We start from the raw sequence: 24,694 nt of genomic DNA, 5'->3' as shown, positions 1-24,694 counted from the left end.
TCGCACTGTGCAATGCTGAGGCCACCACAGTGTACGTTATTAAATTTCATGGCCTATTACCGCCCAGGAGGCTTAAATCAGCGCACTGAGCGGGCCACTGCGCATGCATCAATCTGTCAGTACCAAGATCAGCACAGGCACAGTGGGCCTGCACTGTTAGCCTTCTGACTGTTTGTTTGCCCCCGACCATTCCTGGCCTAGCCCCAACCCCCCACTTCCAGCCCATCCCAATTTCCAATCTCCAGCACCCTGCCTGCCCGGTCCAGCACTGCTGAGCCTCTGTCCATCAGGCTGACCAACCCCTAGCCCACCCCAATTGCTGGCCTCCCTCCTTTCTCCACTGATCCTAACTACATAGTGGCAGTAGGAACCCCTTCCCCACCGATCATCCCCTAGGCCCCGTCCCAGGGCCCACTTTAGGACCTTCCCCTGGCTCTGCTCGATGCCTAATGGGCAGTGCCAAGGTGCCCCCTGGACATTGGCATGTTGCCCATTGGGCACTGCCTGGGGCCCCAGGCTGGCACTGCCAAGATGTCAATGCTCAGGGGCCCCATTGCCTAACCCCTTGGGGGGGCCTCCAATTGCCCCCTCCTCCTACTCTCCAGCGGGATCGGGCCACTTGCTCCTCAAAAGTGGGGAGCTACCGTAAACCCTAGCAGAGTGAAATACTCCTAGCAGGGGAGGGAGTGTGGGCAGGGGGTTGGGGGGGGGGGTGGGTGAGAGGCTAGCGGGCGTGGAGGTTTCAGTCCTGGGCCCACTACCCCTAAATGCATAATGCAGCTCCACACCTATTTCCAGTTCAGAACTGATAGCGAGACGCTTGGGACCAGACGCCCAGCACAGATCGTGCTAATCTGGCCCTATTGCTATCTCCTGGCCTGCTGCACTAATAAATTGGTACAGCAGGATGGAAGATTAGCCCCCCTAGTATCTGAGAGGCACAAGCCTGGACCTTGGCTAAGGATTGGAGTAATGTATTCAATTGAGATTCAACAGCCAGGCATTTCCTCGGAAGTGCTCCTATTCCCTTGCTCTAAACATAGTCAGAAGTGCAGGAGGGAAGTTTATATGTGTAACTAGGCTTTTTTTTAACGGAACTTCCAGCAAGGTGTTGAAACAGTTCCGAGGAAATTACCAGCCAGAATCTCGTTGTACTTGTTTTTTTGTGTGATGGCCACTAATAGGAGACACTTATTTCATACTTTGTGGGTACCTTCCTACATAGCATCACAGAATCCTTACAGTGCAGAGGAGGCTATTTGGCCCGTCAAGCCTGCTCCAACTCTCTCTGAGTATCGTAAGGCCCACTCACCCAAGCTATTCTTATAATCCTACACATTTATCATGACTATTCCACCTAATTTACACATCTTTGGACTATGGGAGAAAATTGGAGCAACCAAAGGAAACACTCGCAGACATGGGGAGAATGTGTAAACTCCACACAGATAGTCACCCGAGACTGGAATTGAACCCAGGTCCCTGGCAGGCTGTGAGACAGCAGTGCTAACCACTGTCCAACATCACTGATCATGTCAAAAATTCTAGTCAATCACAACTTCTGGATTTTCGAGAATCTGTACACAAATATTTATTTCCATAACATACATGTGATATATCCAGTAGCACAAAAGAAACTGAACACTTCTGAATTCTTGTATTAAGATATTCTGCAAGACTAGACTGAATATTAGAAATAAAAAATAATTTTGGAGTGCTTATCCAAAGTAGAAAACCGCCATACTCCCACTTTGTGAAAACAACTATCCTTAAGATGCTCTTAAGGATAGTTGTACTAAAGCTGCATCATACTGATCGATCTATTTCATTTAGATCAAATATTTGTTGCTTTTCTTGTTTAATAATGGACAATACTTTGTTGCATACATTTCATTATAATTATTGCCACTCTTCAATCCAGCCACTTGGTTAACCCACGTTCTTTTGGATGCTATCACATTCTTGTTCTGTTCATTGTATGATCATTTCAATGCTCCAAATGGTCATCCTTTCCATATTGGTCACTGATGTAAACAGTATAGGGCTCAGAACAACACACTAAAAAATTCTGTCACTCCAAACGAAGCATATCCATTTATCATCATCTTTTGCATTCAATGCCAAGACTTCTCAGATTAAATACCGATTTTACCATTACTTCATGAACCCCAATTTTAATTAAAATATTCCAAAATCCGAGCATATTACCCTGTATAGTTCTTATCTGCTAACTCAGTTACTGCCTCAAAACCCTAATAGATTTGTTATGCAAGGGCTTAATTGTCCATTTTCCCTATGCACTGAGCTATAAACATATGAGCATTTACCATGAGAAATAATTAATTTTAGGAAAGGCAAGGACAAAATGAAGAAAATGTTAAGCAGGGATTAATTTTACTGTTTCTGTCCAAGTCCAAGTTAGATATACAGAATAAACTTACTTTCTTTGATTGTCAGTCAGAGTAATGCCTTGGGCAGACACTTTAAAATGTACAACAGTGGAGGCTGGAGATGGAGTTTGTATCAACGTTTCAGACGTTGCTTTCTGGATTGCTTGATGGCCTGTCAGAGACTCCATATCCACAGAATTTAAATACCACACATTACATGCTGAGAAAAAAACATAAGGAAAAGTATTAAAATCACACTTCTCCCATAATGTTTTATGTCACACAACCTACTTTGTTAAATAACCAAATTTCCTAATACTCACAAATATAAATAAGTTTACACGAAGTATGTTAATATTTGTGAATATTATGGTGCAGCCAGCAAAGATACAAAAGCGTATTTCCAGAGACCAGCAGCAGATGCAAAGAGGAGTACTGAACATTTATCAATGTGAATGAACTACACCACATCTAACAAAATTGGCAAAGGGTCTTAACTAGCTGAGTTGTTCTTTAACATGGCAGATTATTTAACAACGATAACTAAGTCAGCAACTGTAATGATCTGTCTCAGAAGCACTCTCTTACCTGCCCCTTGCTTTAATAATTCTGCAGCAGAGTTTGTAGCAGCTAGTGCAGAAGTGTCTATTCCATCTTCCAAAGGATCTATTAAAAAATGTAAAACGCATTCAGCTGTCCAGTTCCCATTTTCTACTTCTGTAAGCTAGTCATCAACAACAATAATTTAGCTGAGGTTTATCATAAAATAGAACTGAATATAGGCCCATAGATCCTACACATCCAGGAGCTGTGTATTTTGGTGTAACAACCATCAATAATCAGGCAAAAAACAAATTAACGGTGTAAAAGTTAAAAAAAAGGTGAATAATTTTGTTGTATCCTGAAAATTTTTTTTAGGACTGTGAAATAAGTCTTTCAAAATGGAGTGTTATTCAGACTTCTACTACACCACACCAATCAGAGGAAATAATCATGTGTGGCTTTCAGTAAATAATCAGGCCACTGGAAAGCACATATACTACATTGTTACCATTTCATCATCATCAAGCATGGAAGGCCTCCATAAACTTCCACAGCGGGTCCAAGGATTGAACCTCCTGCCATTACTCTGCACTCTGTTCATCGAGCCAGTTGAGCTAACTGACCCTCTGCAGCTTTACTTAAACAGCCATAATTCATAGAATCCCTACAGTGCAGAAGCAGGCTATTCAGCCTATCGAGTCTGCACCAACCACAATCCCAGCCAGGCCCTATTCCCATAACCCCACATATGTTTAAACTAGTTTGGCAGGGGGATGGGCCCAAAGCAGTAGGGAGACAGAAGAGAAGGCTGAGGCAGCACAGAAATTAAAGAGAGCACATTAAGTAATAAAGGCAGTGCCAGCAATCCTAGTACCTGACAGATCAGGCAAAAGCAAGAAACAGAGCAAGGGAAGTCCAGATAAAACAACATTTATTTCAATGCAAGACACCTGACAGGCAAGGCAGGTGAACTCATGGCATGGATGGATATATGGCACTGGGATATTATACCAATTACTGAAACATGGCTACGGAAGAGATATACATGACATTGATATGGCCACACTTGGAGTACCCAATTAGAGAAAGGATATTACTAAACTAGAAAGAGTGCAGAAAAGATTTATTAGGATGCTACTGGGACTTGATGGTTTGAGTTATAAAGAGAGGCTGGATAGACTAGGACATTTTTCTCTGGAGCACAGAAGGCTGAGAGGTGAACTTATAGAAGTCTATATAATAATGAGGGGCACAGATCAGCAACATGGTCAATACCTTTTCCCAAAGGTAGGGGAGTCTAAAACTAGAGGGCATAGGTTTAAGGTGAGAGAAGAGAGCTACAGAAGTGTCCAGAGGGGCAATTTTTTCACACAGAGGATGGAGAGTGTCTGGAACAAGCTGCCAGAGGTAGTAGTAGAGGTGGGTACAATTTTGTCTTTTAAAAAACGTTTAGACAGCTAAGGGCGAGGATGGGTATAGAAGGAAAAGGGCTAAATGCAGGCAATTGGGACTAGCTTCAGGGTTTAAAAAAAAGTGCGGCATTGCCTGTTTCCATGCTGTACACCTCTATGATTCTCTCTCTATCCTGCTAATCAAGTGATACTAGGGTCAATTTAGCATGGCCAGTCAACCTAACTCGCACATCTTTGGACTGGAATTAAAACATTTCATTAAATGTTCCAGAAGCCATTAAAACATTCTAAGAAATGCCATCACTTGCCAGTGCCTTCATCGTTTCATTTTTCAGCCCCTTACAATTTTACTCTTGGTCAGTCCTACTAACTGACTCATGCCTTCTGAGGCTCACTGGAGATTTTCTGCATTTTTGTTCATCTGCTGTGACATTTTGCTTTAACCTGTCCTTTCCCTTTGTGCAAATTTCACTCCTGCTATCAATCAGAGGAACTCTATACATCTGTGTAGATCACACTTCCATTCGAGTGTGTCTGAAGCTTGCCAACTGTCATTCAGGTCTAAACCACATTAATAAGGGGAAGTTTGGGCTAACATGGTAACTAACACTTTCAGAGTGAAAGATTTATTTTACAACAAAACTAATAAAAAAAGCTGACATACTTCATGCCACATACATTTTATAAATAATTACAATTGTATTCATTTGAGATTATTCATTAGTGCAATTTTCAACTGTGTTCTTCTTCCAATTTATGTATTTACCTCTGTCAGGGATGAGCAACTTGCAAGGCAGTGCCAGTGGTGTGATGGAATGTTGATAAACCAACGCAGTCAGACTCCCTGATTAGAAACACAGTATTGCATATTAGATGCATAGAAATAAATTCAGTTATATACTTTATTTCTGAAGGGTAAACATAAAAGCATACCAAAGTATGGTTCATTGGGGCAACCCTTTAATCGGACTCCTTTCTGGGTACATTCAATCAGGAAATGCCTGACCAGCTCATTCGAGAAGTCTCCCACTGCTGTCAAATAAAGGAACATAGGTTTACATATCACAGAACTGTTACAGCACAGAAAGAGGCCATTTGGCCCATTGTGTCTGTGGCAGTTTTCCGAATAAGCATTCACCTTGTGCCCTCTCCCCACATTCTTCCTTTGAAGATAATAATCCAATTCTCTCTTGAACGCTTTGACTGAATTTGCTCCAGCTCACCACTAGGCAGTGGATTCCAGATTGTAACCATTCATGTAAATAAGTCTCCCCTTGTTTCTTTTTCCAATTACCTTGAATCCATGCCCTCTCTTTCTTGACCCTTTAACCATTGGGACAGTTTCTCCCTATCTACTCTATGTAAACACCTCATGATTTTGAATGCATTTCTCATATCTCCTCTCAACTTTCTCTGCTTCAAGACAAACAGTCCCAACTTCTCCCATCTATCCATCTTAATGGAGATCATAGAACATAGAACATTACAGCGCAGTACAGGCCCTTCTGCCCTCGATGTTGTGCCGACCAGGGGAACCAATCTAACTATTCTACCTTTACCCTTAACTATTCCAATGTTATCAATATGCCTATCCACTGACCACTTGAACGCCCTTAAAGTTGGCGAGTCCACAACTGCTGCAGGCAGGGCATTCCACGCTCTGAGTAAAGAACCTACCTCTGACATCCATCCTATAATTACCACCCCTTAATTTAAACTATGTCCCCTTGTGTTAGCCATCACCATCCGAGGAAAAAAGCTCTCACTATCTACCCTATCTAACCCTCTGATCATCTTGCATGCCTCACTCTCTCTTATGCTTTCAAAACCAGGCCAAGCCAGTGCTTCATACAAGTTTAACATAATTTGTCTCTCTGGGGTGATTTTGCCATTGTGTTGCACCCTTTTTCAGTGCGATGCAGCGGTAAAGTTAGGCGTAAAGCACTTAGTGCAATTGGCATCAATTTTCGCAACTGAAGACTGAACAGATTTCAAAACAGCTATTATGGATCTCAACTACAATCTTTTCCCTTTTGACCACCCCCTCTCCTCAGCATCAAAACTGACCTTGTTTTGGCCTTGAATGATGCCCACTGCAATTAGTGTCTTGTTGATATTTGCCCTCTTCCTATTATCTGTTGCATGGACATTCTCTTTCATTGTCATCTCTCCATCGCAATGACCATCTCATAGAAATTGACACTGTTCCATTCCTACTTATTTTGCTGTTTTAGGACAGCCACAGTGGCACAGTGGTTAGCAGCATCAGGGACTTAGATTCAATTCTGGCCTTGGTTAACTGACTGTGTAGAGCTTGCACATTCTCCCTGTGTCTGCATGGGTTTCCTCCCACAGTCCAAAGATGCGCAGGTTAGGTGGATTGGCCATGCTAAATTGCCTCTTAGTGTCCCAAGATGTGTAGGTTAGGGGACTAGTGGGGTAAATACATGTGATTATGGGGTTAGGGATGGGGAAGATGCTCTATCAGAGAATTGGTGGAAACTCGATGGGCCAAATGGCCTCCTTCTACACTGTAGGATTCTATGCATCCGTCCAAATGCAGTCATCCCAGATCCAGCAGTGATCACTCTTTCCTTCTGCACAACGTCAATTTTGCAGTTCTCTAATGGTCTTTCCTTGGTTTTATTCTTTTCTCGTTCTATATACTGCAACTTGATGACATCTTTCAAGGGCTGGGTTTAGCTGCTGTCCCTACCACCATTTTCATTGGCCTTTTGAATATTCTAATCTCCAGGATATCAAGCTATGGAAAAGCCACAGCTAAGGCTCACTCTTAAGAAGACTTTGACCCTGATGCAGACTCAATATTCTTGTTGCTGATTGAAATACCAGCCCCCACTGACCCAGGCCATTATCTCAAGTTAAGCCAAACCATTTTTGATTCTTTGTAAGATTTAATTCTGAGCTAATCTTTAAATTCCTCCTTCAACAGCTGCATAATTCTCCATGACTGCCCTACCACATGGTCCCCCCCCATCAATGCCCCCTTTACTGCCACCCATCCTCTTCATCAATTCCAATCTGTCAAAAGCTCTGCTGTTTGAGTTTTGCCCTGTCTTGCATCTAATTTCATCATCATAACTATTCAACAGACTCAACACAACATATTAAATTTTCATTCCTGTTTTAAAATCCATTTATTGCCTTGTCACACCCAAACTCTCCAAGCTCTCAACACTGCGACCCCTCTGAAGTGACCATCCCCGTGATTCTTCTATTCAGGACCATCCTTTCTTCATCTCACCATTAGTGTAGAATTCTATAATCACACCAGTCTTGTTCTCTTGCACTTTTTCCCTTGCCCTCCACCTCTCTCTTTCCAATTTTTGGACCATTCCTAATCACCCTCTTCATGTCTCAAGATTAATTCTCTAAAGTCACCAAGCAGCACCTGAGGCATGACAGGAACTTTACAAATTCCAAGTTGTTGATGAAATACAAAGACTGTGGGGACCATTTGGAAGTACCTTTCTTGCTTTGCTGAAGCACAGAAGCTGGAGGTGTGGCGACTTTCATTGCCAATCCATAGGCACCTCGGAAAGAGTGGCTGTCCCGAACAATAAATGACCCTGGCTCCTTGTCCTTAAGTAATGCGATGGCTGCAAGTAGAATGGGTTCTTGTTAATAATTAAACTTCTTAACAGAATTCACAGAATGTGGATTGTTTCCCAAGATTATACTAAAGAACTCTGGTAGGAATAATTTGTATCATGCAAGAAAGGCTTTATATTATTTCATATCCGATTCCAAATATATGAAATGTGATGATACTGAACTCTTCTCCATAATTTTCATTAACTTACATTGAGACTTATGGAGAAGCTGATTATTCTTAAGCATAAAACTTTCACAGTCATTATGTCTTTGAGCCTGGCGTTAATGCTGAGGTGCATCCATCACTGGTGGTGAAACTGCTAAGATTTGAAAGGATCTGGATGACACCATCTCATTATAGCATCAATTATAGGCATCTGCATTATTAGGATTCAATTCAGGTGACCATTATGGTACAGGGTTTCCTCTCCCCTTCTGTCTCCAAAACTTATTTGGAGAGTCCTGCCCGCCACAGGAATCATGGAGGGCGGGACACGGATCTTGCAAAGGTCTGTTGACCTCGGGCAGGAACCTCTGGCCTTGGGGCGGGCATGGCCAGGAAGTCCCACCCTTAGTCTCCAGGTGGACATCAGATCTATCATGCTACCGTCAATATGTTTGCTTTTACTGAGTGCCAATAATTTCCCTGATATATCCCAGGCCACAGTTATGTCAGCTCCTTGTTTGCTGTTTCAATGCCCAGCCTCTCTCTTGAAACCAAGCTTTCAGCAGTTACAGCAGAAGTGCCTTGCAATAATTAGAGATCTTCAGTCCTCAAACGTCTGTGCCAGAATTTTCTGAAGCTGAATTTAGAAGCGTTTTTACAGACTGCAAAATACTTTTAGAAAAGAGATCTGAAAGGTGACTAGTGTTTGAAATAAAATTGGTGAATACACAGCCTGAGTAATTAAAGTTTTCAAATCTCTCAGAACATCATCATTGTTGTTTTTTCAAATGTCATTGTGACATCTACTGTTGGCAACAGAATGTTTAGCATTGCAATTTTATTAATAAAGAATTACATGAAAAATAATTAGGACCAAAGATTTTCCAAATAAACAAGCAAACCAGTCCACTGCCAGTTGTCGATCAGAAGAAAAATGGTATACTCTTTTATAATTGAGCATTGAGTGACTAGCACAGCAATAATGCACTGTTTATTATTCAGCTGCTTAACCAGGACCAGGACTGTACTGAATTTTAACTGGATTCTTAAATCAACACACCACTTTGCAAGTGGACAGACCTTGTGGTGTGGCAAGTATTCAGACTGATAAGTTCTCAGACTGTGGTCAGGTGAAATCAACATGAACTTATTGTTTTTCCTCAGTCTTTAATTCCTTTGACATATTCCCAGTGACATCATTATTGTGACAGATGCACAATATTATGAGATTTACACGTAGGGAATGAGAGAAAAAGGTGATCGCACTGAACACATTGCAGATGCAATTTGTTGGTGATCAATTAAAAATAATTCCTGGCCAATTAATGGTATTTGTGAGGCTGATCATGGTGCCCAGTATTCAACAGAAGGAGCACTGAGCATACATCCCCTGAAGCAATGAACAGGAATCATTCGCAAGTCTTTTGTAACTGCGACCATGACACAATACCCAAACACAATTTGGATTAACTATTCCTAATTTGTTATTGCTAATGATGGGGAAAGGCAAAAAACTGAGGAAAAACTTCACCTTCACTTCCCTTTCCAGTAATCCAACAAGGATTAGGAAACTTTTGCGTGATAAATTCGTAGTTGCAAACCAACACTGTACAGTGGCTTACATCAATTCAAACACTGGAATTAAAAGACAACTGCACTTAGGTCATAGAATCCCTACTGTGCAGAAAAGGCTATTCGGGCCAGAATCCACACCAACTCTCTGGTCCAGTATTTTACCCAGTCCCTCTTCCCTGTTCTATCCCTGTAACTAACATGGTTAATCCATCTAACTTACATATCTTGGGACAATAAGGACTAATTTAACATGGCCAATCCACCTAACTGCACATCTTTGGATTGTGGGAACATCTGGAGGAAATGCATGCAGACTCAAGGAGAATGCGCAGATTCCACACAACCAGTTACCCAAGGCCAGAATTGAAACAGGGTTCCTGAGGCTGTGAGGCAGCAGTGCTAACCACTGTGCCACCATGCCGCCCTGTCAGATGAGACGTTGATCGCTTCAGTCTGTCTGGGATCTAATTTTCCCAGGTACGTTTCCCCTGGAGTAATTCACAATAACAAAACTTCTTTTACATATTCAGAATTGATTGAAGTATCTCTCCCTCACCTTGCTCACGTGATATCTCTGGCTTATACCAAAATTTGGAAGTGTCTTGCACAAATTTTACAGTCACATGTTTGTCAGATGAGAATGCAGTATCTGCAATTAGAGAGATTTAAAAAAAAATCAATATATACACATAAATGTGCTACTTTCAAATTTAAACTCTGACTCTATACTTTAAAATGGACACACAACATGATAGTCACAACAATGAGGTGGATTCATTTTACAACAGTTTACAAAATCATGACAGGTGAAATGATGAAAGTTATTGATCTGAAATATTGGCCAGGCTTTTGTCAACAGTGCACCATTCCTGATGTTGTAACTGGCACTGGGCACCACATTCTTTTTGTCATTTTCCATGCAATTCCAATTAAAATTCTCTGTGCCCAGGACATGCATATAAACATGTGCGATTTTGTGGCCAAGGAAGCTAATTGATGGTGAAACCTGCTGTCAGTTGTGAACACTCAGCTATGGGTGGCTTATAAAAGAGCCTCCTGGCCAAACAAGGAGGCTCAGCATCTTGTCCAACTCCATTATCATTAACATAAGATATCAGAAGCACGAAGGTGTCATGGGTGCTTTGTCCAAATTAAATTTATCTTGTACATATTTTACATTGCACTGGTTTCACACTTTATCAATATGTGAATCATTGTTCTTTGTTGAGACTAGCTTAGCTGGAGAGATAAGTGAACTGGCAAGCCTCATCGCTGGCACACATTGATGGTTATGGAGAAGTCAGGGCCATTTCCTTTATTGTGGAGGAAATAGCTTTTTTAAAAATTGTTTATTGAATATTCACGTTAGCCTTCAGTGTTGTACTCATTATTCTGTGGACATGGCTGAACTTGCAGGCTCAGCTGGCTCTTCCTTCTATGTATTGTAAAGGGCATTGTCCAGGATCACTCAGTGGGAACAACTGAAATGTTATAGGCGAATTCAAAATCCTACAATGACCCCGCCAGCACACACATACACAGAGATGGACACACATCTGGATAGCATTGATGCCACTCTTTAGGCCTCTTGTTTTCTTACCTTGACTGGCTGTTCCAACCCCCTCTCCCGTGCCTCCACACACGTGAGACCAGGTCCTTCCCACTTCATTCTTTATACCCCTGAACCCTCCCGCTATCCTTCCCAGAACCCCCCTTCCATGCCCCCAATACCACTCCATAAGACCCCACCACCAGTGAATCACCCATGCTGGTCCCGAGCCTCCATGCAAGCTGCCATTCTCTTGTTCCCCTCCATTATACTGTAGAGTTAACGAGGAATACCACCAACCTGATTCATAGCTGCACAAAGCTGACTAGTGCACGTCACCATTAAATGACTATCAACCGGATGCCCCAAGACTCTGCATCGTTAACTTCATCTCAAGAGTCGAACTTTATCAAAAACTGTTTCACAGTCATGAGTATTCATGGTACATAAATGTATTATAATTATGAACCAACCGCGGGCCAGCTTAATGCACGACACATCACAAACATGCTGCCAGTTTTATCTCTGCATCTCAACCCTCTGTTGGGAAATTGAAATCTTGTATTCCACCTGATTAAGTCATCCTGCACACTACGTCTCCTGTTCGTAGGCTTCACAGAATCTCTCCACGGAAGCTGCCAGGTTTGCTAAGTATTTCCAGCATTTTCAGTCATGAATGACAAAATCTGACATGTCTCATCAGCATTAAAACAATAACAAAATTATTTTCATAATTCTTTACCATTATTTAACTTCAACAAATAATCACCAATATGGCACTAACTTGTACGCATCTTAGTGTGAACTTCATAACTATCATAAGATCATTTAATGAGGAATAGAAAACATTAAGATTGGTACTGCGAACAGATTTTTAAAATATTATCGTAAAATGCAAACTTTTATTTACCTGGTCCTAAAGGTAAAGACTTGATAAGACTTGAAAACCAGGAAAGTTCACATGCAACCACTGTTCTATGCTGCATTAACCAATCTCAACCAGAACAGTAACAGGGCTTTACAAATTAGTCTTACACTCATTGAATTAAGGAGGGAGAACCTAACCACTCTTTTGTCTCCATATCACTGCCCTCTGAAAGTACATTTGGATTTTCAGCAAGGACTCGCACATAGATAACCATATAAACGGGGTAAGAGGGATCCAGGCATCTTTGAAACCATAACCCAAAATGGAGTCAATAGTTTCTGGAGATGAGGAGGCAGAAATGGAGAAAATGATATAGAGGTCAAACTGACAATACAGTATTACAAGCAATATTAGCACAGGACTGCCACTGCTAGAGGCAGAACATTATAGTAGAAACAAATTAAGATCATATTTCTGGCATGTTGTGATGCAGCTTTAGGTGCTGCAAGTCACAGTAACAGAATAGCTGTCTATTTTACACTGCAGTACTGATTCAATCTCATGTCAGGCAGCACAAAGCACCTTCCCACGTTTCAAAGTTTTATCTCCTCTGGTTAAACCAGATTTAGCATCAGTACCGAATAACCCATACAGTCTAAACTTAGCACCAACTCCATATCTTTCCGACTTGGCTCAGTTAATGTTTTGGGGAATTAAGTTACCTTCTTGACCTTCAAAATACCCCCACAATACATAATTTAAAAACTGCATTCTAAATTTGAATGATGAATGAGTAGAAGAGGTTTACGCCTTGTCATTTTAGGTCAACCGTTAAAAATGCAAGCTTAGGCATTCAAAAAGTTCAGATGAAAGGGTATCTACCAGGGACATGAGCTTGTTCATCTTTTTACCATTTCTGATTGATCTATATATTTTTCAGCATTTTTTGTTTTATTTCAAACACCCCAGGAGACTTTTTTTTGTATGAATTGTGATTGCTCAGAGCTGCCAAAAAGAAAAGCGTGACACATTGCTCATCCCATTGGATGTAACCCTTGTCTTTGGGTCAAATTCTTAAATCCTGGAACTCCCCACGTAGAGATTTGATTTGATTTATTATTGTTACATTTATTAGTATACAGTGAAAAGTATTGTTTCTCGCATGCTTTACAGACAAAGCATATCGTACACAGAGAAGGAAATGAGTTAGTGCAGAATGTAGTATTACAGTCATAGCTCGGATGTAAAGATCAACTTAGAGCAAGGTAGGTCCATTCCAAAGTCTGATGGCAGCAAGGAAGAAGCTGTTCTTGAGTTGGTTGATACATGACCTTAGACTTTGTACCTTTTTCCCGACAGAAGAAGGTGGAAGAGAGAATGTCCAGGGTGCGCGGGGTCCTTGATTATGCTGGCTGCTTTTCCGAGGCAGCAGAAGTGTAGGCAGAGTGAATGGACGGGAAGCTGGACTGGGCTTTATCAAATGAAATTCTACAATAAAGATTCTTGTAATTTGCAGTGACTGGGAACACTTGTTTTCTCAGACAACCAATGTTAAAATGTCAAGGACCACCCTCAGCATAAAAGAGAGTGCACACTTGGACTCTAATCCTCAGCTAGCAGAAAGCAATCACAGGCATGTGTTACTCAAATAAACCTAGTAGCTCAAAACTTTAGTTCCAACTCTACAAACTATAAGAAAAAAGAGCTAGGAAATATCTGCAAATTTTGTGGTACTATAATGATTCAAAGTTCAAGATCATTGGTAATTCTCCAAATCCTAAACAGCTCCTAAACTGGGCACTTGTTTAAAACAATTGCAGTACTTCATAGTGAACACGAGGATCAGCACTGAGTGTTGCATCTTAACAGACATGATTGGGGAAGCACAGCACAGATTGGAAGTAGTTATCCCTGTTTTGGATTCCAGCCATGTTTAATTGTCAACTCAATATATTGGGAGAAACAAGTAAGCGAGGAACTGAAATCAGGTGTTGTTATCTTACAATAGTATTGTTGATGACAGCCTCAACTTCAGCAGCAATGTGAACAAGGTAGAATTGCTGCCGCTATAGGAGGTTGATTTCTGGCAGTGGGTGGGCTGTGTGCTCAGCATGTAGCTTTCCAATTGCTACCCTTTAGAAGGCTGCTAAGGAAAATGTCAGTAACCACAAGTGAAAGTCATTTATATAAAGAAAAAGAATACTAAATCACTGTAAACACAATTGGATGGGAAAAGTCAAGTATGCAAATAAAAGGATCATTCATTTTCGTAAACACGATTAGATATGGAATCTTTTAAACGACTTAATGTTGGAAAAACAAAACTCGCAGCATTTACCTTGTACAACAGAAGTATTTACGACTTTTGAAAAGTCGGGAAGGACACTGGGGAATGGAATGCTGATTGTACTTCCACTGTGAGGACTTGAAAAACCACTTGAAGCTGGTGAAATGGAGGCAATTGAATGATCTCCCTCAGAAATCCTTTTCTTTTCTGGCAATGGAGGATGCACGTTCAGACTCAAAGCATCATTCATTAGTGCTGAATTGCTTTGTGCCTGCCGTCCACTAACTGCTGTAAGCACTCCCTCTTGCAGACTACCATTACCCAGGAAACCGGTCGCTGGGGAGTTCATGTTTGAAGCAGTATTGTTTGATCCTGTAGAAAGACCAGATAACATGGCTTGTTCTCCATCATACTGAGGTCCACTGTTGACAGTGTAGTGTAGGTAACCCTGGTTACTGGAATCGGCAGTCAACAGATGCAATCCAGGGGTTCCTCCAGCACCTTCTTGTTGGAGGTTTGAAGTGAGACTCTCAGAATTACTCATGTGAATAGAGTGGTTGTTAGGAGAGGCAACTTGTGATTCCGGAGAAGAAAACTGTGACAGCATAGAGACTTCACGTGACGGACTTCCCGAGTTGACACCAAACTTTGAGGAACCAGGATAGCTTTCTGTGAATCGGCTAACTCCAGTTATTGGTGGTACTCCTTTCTGGGCATTCTCCGACCAGGTAGACGGGCTATTGGGGAGAAAGAAAATAAAGTATGAATAAAACATTTATTAGTATATAAACCCAGTACAAAACCTTGCTTATCTTAGTATCTTCAAATTTTGAAGAGCTAGATCAAATCTTCTCTCAAGCACTGTATTTGCAAACATCCTATTTTGTGATGTATTGTTAAAATCTACTATTAAAATGAATGAAAATCATGTGTGAGAATCAATCTTATTCATCTGTCCAGTGCTTTGGTCACCAGGTTTGAGTATTGTGGTTTACATGACAATTCAGTACCACTTCATTTTTGAAGAATATTTAACATCTCATTCATAGTTTTAATCACTGATTAAATTCAGCCTCCTAAACATGGAGGATAAATCTGAATCATTTGATCATGAACAAATCCATTGAAAGATTGAAAAACCATTTAGCATTGTCTAACTTTGTAAAACTACTGTAAGCTATTGTGTCTCGGAATCTGTAGTTAGCAAGGGTTCAGCTCAACATTATGTTGCAATAATGGTGATTTTTGACCATCAGCATTTGGACGCAGAGTCCAGACTAATCTACTAGTAAGAACTTGTATTTATATTTAGCACTGTCTATTTGTAAATTCTACTGTTAAAATGGATTGCAAATCATTCTTAAAAATTAATCTTCAGTCATGTTGGGTGAAGGACAGTTTGACTGGATGATGCAGAACGCTGGCTGCCCAAATGAAGTCCTCATAATGTTTTGTTGCTGCCTCGTCATTTAAGTTCCACACAATGATTTGAAAGTTGCTATCTCCTGCTGTGCTCTCTCTCAGTAAGAAGGCTCACAACATCAGGTTAAAGTCCAACAGGTTTATTTGGTAGCAAACGTCACTAGCTTTCAGCCTCCATTGCACATCAGTTTACCAGAGAGTAGCCAGTCCTTGCGTTGCCACAACCTTGCCTCAAAATGCTCAAGTCTTTTTGCAGGACTTGTTGGTTCTGCTGACACTGACAGGAGTATCAGTGTCCTGGGTTCAAAAAACTTGACTTGAATTTGCATAGTGAGCATGAAAGAGGGAAGAAAGCTGGCATGTTGGTTGACAAAGAGGACTGGAATAGATTTGAGAGAGAGAGAGAGATTAACTAGGACTGAATTTTGGGTTCAAATTAAATCCATTTAAATATAAGTTCTAAATCCTATAATTTTTTTGTGGGCATTTTTAAACTTTTGTTTGATGGGTGCAGTGTGTTTTATTTTGCAGTCGTTTTGTGGGTTTTATGTTGGAGTGTGGGAAGGGAGCACCATTTATCTGTTTTCTGTTGTGCTGTGGGAAACTACAGAATGTGACTGCCATTGACAATGTACTTTATTTACTGCGTTTTAGGAGCTCCACCCTGTTTATACAAGAAGAAAATCTTCCTGTTTTTATGTGTATTTTATACAAAAACACATTTGCATTGAGCTTGAGTGTGTGCAGGGGCGGGGGGGGAATGGCCCATGCATCATGGTTGCCTTTGCTTTGTAGTATAAATTGATGTTGGGTGAGGTATATAACTGTTATCTAGCACAGAATAGTTGGGTTGAAGCTGCGTAGTGGTTCTCTTGCCATAGATCTGCCAGAACAGCAAAAGGCATTTATGGCATTCTTTCAGAGTTTCTGTGGTTCTTCCATTAAATTTACACTGGGCGAGTTGCAAACCCCCCGAACATTCACTCCCACCATGTAAACACTTTATATACAAAGTAATTTATGATAGAAAAAGGTGGTGATGTTAGAAATTGCTCAGAAAGGAACCTGGAATGTAAGATGCAAAATAAGAGAGCTCGTTACCCTGGCAAAAAGAGATAAAAAGAAATGAAGCATACACATAGTCTCAAACGGGTCATTCTGTCTTTTTGTCACTGTATAAAGGGATACCCATTCAGGCAGTGTCATCAACTGTTATATTTGACAGAAATCCTGGTGACAACACTGAAGGAGTTCATGAGCACTTTACCAGATTGTATCTCACCTTGGCAGCTAAGTCTAGATTTTCGAATCAGTGTTATCAAATACACGAGCACAAATTGCCCATTCTGCAAAACAAGTAGAGATCTGTAACTCTGGATCTCGGCCAACTGTTTTTCGCACATAATTTCCTGTGGGCTGCGAATGCTGTTATTGGCAGCGTCTGCCCAAACAAATGGGAGCTTTATTTGAACATTAATTTAGGGCACAGCATCTTGCATACCACTCCCCAACCTCCAATGACATTTCTAAATCCTTGCACATTTTATAATTACCATTACCTGGCAACCAGATGAGGAGTCATGGAAAGGACACAGTAATACTGAAGCTGAGTCTTAATATATCAGGCATATTTGAGCTTTTGTATTTTTTCAGGTTCCTTAGGAAACTAAAGTATCAATGGACTCTGGAAAATATTAAACTTAAGATTGTTTCAGGGCAAGCACAGAACAAAGAAGCGCTATGTTGCTTCAGTGGTATGATGACACTGGTGATTAATTTTATGCTCCCTAGATAGTAATTCAGACTGCAAATAATGTAGACAGAAACAAACAAGAGCAAGAACACATAAGAGCTAAAAAGATTAGAAAGGCATAGTGAGTGCAAAGAATGTGCCCCAGCAATGTTCTCGTTATATAGCGAGTCCTTCAGCACAAAGCCATGAAACACATCACTTAAAGCCATGTAAACTAAGTGCTTCCATTGTTGCATCAGCAGGCCCCTGCCAAATCCACAGAAGGCTTAAAAAAGTTATACAAAATACAATATGCACTCATGATTAACGATGATCATGACCAGTGCCAGACACTTTTTTTTCAACCCTAAACACGATTAAAATTCCAAGAAGAAACAGACATAGGTTTTGTATCAAAAATAATGTTGAGATCAACAGGACCATTATTTATGGAATAAACTTGAAGGCAACTTCTGGAGTTTCTTATGCATGATTAAATACAGGAATCACTATTCAATTTACCCTCCTCCCCCATAAACCTCATTACATTAGCATCTCATTGATAAATACACCACTGAAATGTGTCAGAATGTATCACCAAGAAAGGAGAGGACTTGGGCATTCAAGAGTGAGTGAATGTTTTAACTATATAAAGTGTTAATTACTGGGAACAACATATTACTGAAAATGTAATTTTACAATTGTGGAATTTCATTCATTTAGAAAGCAATTACTGTTGGAGATTTAAATTGTTTTAAATGACTCTTCACCTTGCAACTCTCTCTCATAATCCTTTTTTAAAAAATTTCGCCTTCTCAAGAGGCTTCGAAATGAATGAAATATTCTAATTTATACATCCTTACGTGCTGCATTCTTCGGTGAGGACCTATTAATTCTGATCATTTGCAGAGCTTTGCTGTTGTGTGCCCTACTTGTATGCATCAGTTATTTGATCATTACTGTACGATATATACATTTTGAGATAATTAGCTAATATTTATTAACCTTCAGAAATTGAACAATAAATTGTTTATAGTTTGTTTATTAATCACAAGTGGGCTTACATTCACACTACAACATGAAAAATTCCCTAGTCACCACACTCCAGCACCTGTTCAGGTACACCGAGAGAGAATTTAGCACGGCTGTGCACCTAACCTGTATGTTTTTTGAATTGTGGGAGGAAACCGGAGAACCTGGAGGAAACCCACGTAGATGCAGGGAGAACATGCAAACTCCACACAGACAATGACCCAAACTGGGAATCAAACCCAGTCCCTAGTGCTCTGACGCAGCAAGTGCTAGCCACCGTGCCGCCCTGTTTGAGAGAATAAGTTATCAGTGTTCTTCAGAAGGATAAATGGATTTGGAGCTGAACACTAAAACAAAGCAATAAAAATAGTAAATGTTGGAAAATCTCAGCAGGTCCGGCAACACCTGTGGAGAAAGAAACAGAGGCCGGAAATCTATCACCTTGCCTACCAAGGAATTGGTGAGAGTCTGACAACAGAAATCTCAGGCGGGTATTTCCTTCATAGCTAAAGAGAGGGAGAAATATAGAGTCATAGAGGTTTACAACGTGTGGGTAGTGAATTTGTGGAATTCATTTCCACAGAAATAGCTGAGGCCAAAACGTCTGATTTCAAGAAGTCGTCAGATAAAGCCTTTGGGGCTAAAGGGATCGAGGGACATGGGAGGAAGGCAGGATCAGGATATTGAATTCGATGATCAGCTATAATCAAAATGAATGGTGGAGCAGACTCAAAGGGCCGAATAGCCTACTCCTGCTTCTAGTTTCTATGTTTCTATACATGTCCATAACCCTCTCCACCAGATATAGAGAATGTTGTGCTGCAAATGATCTTTAGAAACTAAAATGTCACTCAAAGTTCTGCCAACAGTCTTTAGGGACCATTTCCTTATTCATTTATGGGGCATGGCTGTTGCTGGAAAGGCCAGCATTTATCGGCTATAGCTAATTGCCCTCGAGAAGTCTGTGGTAAACTGCCTTGTGGAATGCTACAGTCAGTGTTGGGTTGGTACATCCACAGTGCCAACCATAATGAACAATGAGTGCATACCTTCACAGCTGACCAGAAAATTTAGGCCAAGATGCCAAAGCCTTCCAGAACATGTGGAAAATTTTTATTTATTCATAGGACATGGGTGTCACTGGCAAAGCCACCTTTTTGATAACGGAGTGGCTTGTTAGGCCATTTCAGAGGGCAGTTATGAGTCAAACTCATTGCTATGAATCTGAAATCACACATAGATCTGTCCTGGTGCAGATGGCAAATTTAATTCCCTAAAGCACAATAACACTTTGTGCTTTAACCACAAAATCCAAGACAGTGGTTTGTCGCTCACCATTGCTGATACCAAGATTTATTTAATTAACCAAGCTTAAATTCTCCAGTTGGTATAATGGGATTTAAACTCATGTTGTCTCATGTTTGTCCAGGCCTCAGGTTTACCAGTACGGTAACACAACCACTACACTCCTGTTTGCTAGAATAGTAGCAGAGGCGCAGGATTTTAACTACAAGGCAAAAATTGGATTATTCTTTCTCGAACGGATGGTGGGGGTTTAATAGCAGTATTCAAAATCATGAGTGGCAGTGATAGGGTCAATAGGGAGAAATTGTTTTGACAGATTTCAAAGAAAAAAAAGACAGATGCGACATTTGCCCTATCTGAAAAGATGGTGGAAGCAGATTCAATAGAAAGGTTAAAAACAAAAAAGGATAAGTAATTGAAGGGGAAATGTTTGTAGAGACAGGAGAAAGAGTGACAGAAGGAATTAGACAGCTGTTTCAAAAACTGGCATAGCCACACCAAACGGATTATCCCTGTGCTTGATCATTCCAAAAAATAAAGGTATGAGAAACTAGCCTGTTTGAATGATCAAATTAGAAAAAGTAGATCTGAGCTGTCATTTAATTAAGGTACTCTTTGTGTTTATACTGTTAAATCCATTTTGTGTACAGCAGGTTTTAAATCTAAACTCCAAGGGCAAAAATCTTACCTAAGAATGGTGGGTGGCATGTTGCTTCCAGCGAGAAAACTGGCATGTTCTTTCCAGAGAAACCAATCAATCAGTTTTCTCAACAGATCTTGCAACGCTTTGCCAAAAAAAACATCAAGGGGGAGTGGGTGCTCAACATGCAGCAAAATCCCGTTGAGAGATTAGGGACACCATCTTTAAAGGGTGCCCCAATCATAACCTCAGTAAACCTTCCTGTCAGCCCATCACAGAGGTCTCAAGGGCCCCCTTCCCCACCCCTGATTGGAGTCAACACTCCTCTAACCTCCTCCTTCCACCCCCCCCACCCCCAACCTCCACACTGATCACAGGCATCTTTCCACCTTGACATGGTGCCAACCTGTGCCAAGGTGGAAAGGGACCATACCAGGGAACATTGCTGGCCTCCTATCAATGTGCATAATCAAAACATTACAACAATATCTTCATCTACACATAAATCCACGGACACCTTACAATTTACTGAGCTAGGCTAAATTCTGTCTTGTGTGAAGAAGGTGTTGTGCAGAAGAAAGCACATTTCCTAATAAATTTAAATTCAGCAGAGGTTACTCTGTGTTTATATTCGATCAAATTATTAACTCAACTAGCTTGCATTTGGAAGCATGAGCTCCCCATACTTGTTAAATTATTCCTGAGAAAGCGACAACCACAGTTGCTGCACATTGTCTGAAAATATTTCAACACTGTAAATACAGGTTGGTCCAGCACACCAGAACGATTCACTAATCTTCCTCACCATTACAGGCAACACAGAACTCTGGTATAATATCCTGGCACCAAGCTTAGTCGCATAAATGGTACAAGACTCTGCTTCAGTAAAAATATTCACTGTAAAAATAAGCAGCATTTGAATTTTTTTTTCAGGATATATGAATGGACTGAATATGTCTTTAGTGAATATCAAGAATTATAAACTCCAGAAATAGCCTTCAACATTCAAAGTACTTGCTTTAACAAAAAGCTGCATCGAAGAAGCAATCTTTTTTATATAAAAATATTTGATTTATATTTTCAAGGCTCAAAAAAACCCCACCAAAGAACAAATAATAGCCACCGTCCCAATTCCTGGTTCTGGAGAATGCAGCAACAACAGAACCAACTGCCGTGTGAAATACGTTTCCAGAAGAAATTTATAATATTTATTAACTTTTTAAAAATGATACCAATGATTAAAATGCTTCTGATTCTGGACTCAGTCTTTCAGTACCCCACATAGATTAATATGACAGAAGTTACAGGGCATTTTAACTGACAGCTGTTAACAGGTAAATAGGCAATCCATCTAAGCGTAGTGTTTAAGATGGCCCACCTGTTTGTCCTGGGGATTTGGCTGCTGGTAGAGACAGAGCACACGGAGCCAAAAGTTCTCTGGTAAGATGGATTAGTCACTGAAGTATCACGGCTGTACAGAATAGGGGTTGCCACCACAGCGTTGTCTGATCGCACTACTGAATGGTTGATGCCTTCCATGTAACTTTGGGGCTCTGTGGGATAAAGGTACGCTTGGTGTTAGGTTAATGAACTATGGTCAGTTTTACCGTCAAGTCCAACAGTATTTTACACAATGAGAAGGAATGATTGAGTTCAATACAGGATCTGTGTGTTTTAAAAACCAGGAATGACAAGTTGCTACACTGCAGCAAGAGGCTAGTTACTGATAAACTCAGGATATGCCAGTGTCCTGACCTGGAACTTAACCAGTTTGCACAGCTTACATTAGGTGATGTATTTACCCACTGAATTATTGGAGCATGGAACTTGCTGCTTACTTGGTGATCAGCTAAGCTTCTATTCTGAAAGCCAATAATGATGCATTTTGTTCACTTAATTTCATAAAAATGTACAACACTTCTTCCGTTACTTCAGGTAAATTTTGGATTGCTTTACCAGTTTGTTTGGTATTGATAACATGTCAAATCTATTTATAACAACAGTACAAGTTGCTGCTCAAAGTGCTTAACCCACTTCCCAGATCTTGATTTATTCTCAGACTATTTAGAAATAACCCATGGTTCTCTATACTCTTAGAATGCCCAATACTCTGAAGTTGAATTTTACAAAAGTAAATCCTTCTATAAATGTTGCAAGAGAGGGAGTACTTTGGTTTTAAATTTTCTAAACGAAAAGCCTCATCAAGCATCCAAAGAGTTAATTCTCAAATGCAAAGAGACAGACATCTATCTACCTGACAAAAATCAGCATTAAGAAAAAGTAAAATCATAACTAAACAGCATTCTTTGGAGCAAAATCTTGCAAACGTGTTGACACAAGCACAAAGACTAGATAAAGCTATCTGAAAATCAGTGGAACATGAAGACCGCCCAGATTCCTTACATAGCGAGGATGACTTGCTAACATCAGAGGCTATCCTCCAAGAGGATTTGGAAATTGTTCAAACAGGGGCTTGCATAAGCTTGTATGTCTATTTCATATCAATTGCTCACCCTTTTATCTATGAAGATGGCAGATCTGTCTGCCTGGCTCCGAAAAGATAGAGACATGGGACAGGGACAATTATTTAGATTATGTGGAACAACTTACGGGAAACACCTAAACATTTCTTCTTATATTTGTGAATTAGAAGCAACTTTTTTTTTTGTCTCCTGCGCATCCACACGACACATAGCATTTGTTCAATGTATCTTCACAGGGCCACAAAAAAATTCCACAGAGCTGGAAAGTGAACGGGCTTCTTTCCAACACTCCCTCACCACTGCAGTAAAAGCACTCACTGAATTCCATCCTTTCATAAATTTAAGAAGGGAGGAAAGGACACACCACTCTCAGTTTTGGGGAATGTACTAATTTCTAAGCTTGGCCAAACTAATGTTTGAAAGCAGTGTTCTTTCAAAAAAATGGGCTCAGTCATTTATGAGCAAGTCTCGAGCATGACCTAACAGTGTTATGCATCCATTTTATTACAGCACAACTTGTACAATATACTGGGGCTATGGAATTTGTCTGATTTACATCTATGAGTGGGTCATAACCATGTATGTGTAATATTTGGGATAATTGTGCCTACCATCTTTTGAATGCAGGCATTCCCCACTATTGTGAAAAAGTGCTGCTGGGCTCAGCTAAATGAAATGTTCAGCCTGCCTGCAGCTGGTAAAGAATGCTGACCAGCAGTGCTGGCAATAGCCATGGTGTTACTAGCATGGCTATTTCCAAAGGAGTTTAGAAAATCAGCAACCAAGCGTCAAACGAGACATTCAAGGGGGTATTGGATTATTATTGAATGGAAACAATGTTCAGGGGAAATGGGGAAAAGGCAGGGGAATGGCACCAAGCCATGATGCTTGTTTGGAGAGCCGATGCAGATACAATGGGCCAGATGGCCTCCCTCTGCATGTAACAATTTTGTGATTTTTTATTGGCACCTTCAGCACGTAGTTTTTTTCTCCCCCTTCTTTTCTGCATTATGATCCTGCTGCCAAATTGGAACATCACTATAACATAAATATGGCCTGACTCCTACCATGTTAACTGCCATGCCTATTGGGAAAAAGGCAGTTTAGACATTTGAGTTATTGACAATTTTCCTGGATGCATTATTTTGAAAAGATTTGCATGAGTGGAGGAGAATCTCCAACAACATACTACTAGTTTCCAATGAGGACAGCTACAAATACCTTCTCACTCCTTATTTCTGGACGCTTCATTTATAATGTTAGTGTAGCCTGAAGGTAGACTCAGAGCCCAGCCCTAAACCAAAAGGGAGGTAGGTCAAGACTCTGGAGAGAATCTATCTCTGCTTTACCTTTGATTTACTCCACACAAGTAAATCAAAGGTGGATTTACTTTGATTTAACACTACAACGTGATGTTAACCCCTTGTAGTGTTAATTCAATGTAACAGGTGTATGATGGTTGCACTTTAAGAGCACAATGCAATTATTAAAAGCACAACAGACACTGAAAAACAACTTCCACGCACTATTTAAATTTATGTGCATTTGCAGCAATACTGGGATGGAATTCTTGTTTCAAAAGATACGGCATGCAAATGACAGGAATGTGGTCACTCAAGAAGATTAATGACTGCAATTGGAAAACATGTAATTTAAGTGTGTATACACAGCTGCT

The 24,694-nt window shown here is 40.5% G+C and overlaps 1 protein-coding gene across 5 annotated transcripts in view; it reads right to left on the bottom strand.

The window, feature by feature from the left end:
- The window catches only part of tns3 (tensin 3), a 408,973-nt gene that overhangs the window by 2,503 nt on the left and 381,776 nt on the right, over positions 1 to 24,694 (bottom strand). For all 5 annotated transcript variants that reach the window (XM_080209166.1, XM_080209150.1, XM_080209158.1 and 2 more), the window contains 8 exons: positions 21,915 to 22,089; positions 14,457 to 15,142; positions 10,258 to 10,350; positions 7,834 to 7,965; positions 5,279 to 5,377; positions 5,112 to 5,189; positions 2,979 to 3,056; positions 2,442 to 2,610 (listed from right to left, as the gene is read on the bottom strand). In XM_080209166.1, coding sequence (XP_080065292.1) covers positions 2,442 to 2,610; positions 2,979 to 3,056; positions 5,112 to 5,189; positions 5,279 to 5,377; positions 7,834 to 7,965; positions 10,258 to 10,350; positions 14,457 to 15,142; positions 21,915 to 22,089 — 1,510 coding nt within the window. The remainder of the gene's footprint in view (positions 1 to 2,441; positions 2,611 to 2,978; positions 3,057 to 5,111; positions 5,190 to 5,278; positions 5,378 to 7,833; positions 7,966 to 10,257; positions 10,351 to 14,456; positions 15,143 to 21,914; positions 22,090 to 24,694) is intronic.

Source organism: Carcharhinus amblyrhynchos, chromosome 2 (genome assembly GCF_965287045.1).
Source record: "Carcharhinus amblyrhynchos chromosome 2, sCarAmb.v2.hapA, whole genome shotgun sequence".
Classification (NCBI taxonomy): Eukaryota; Metazoa; Chordata; class Chondrichthyes; order Carcharhiniformes; family Carcharhinidae; genus Carcharhinus; species Carcharhinus amblyrhynchos.
This window is presented reverse-complemented; position numbering and strand designations above follow the sequence as displayed.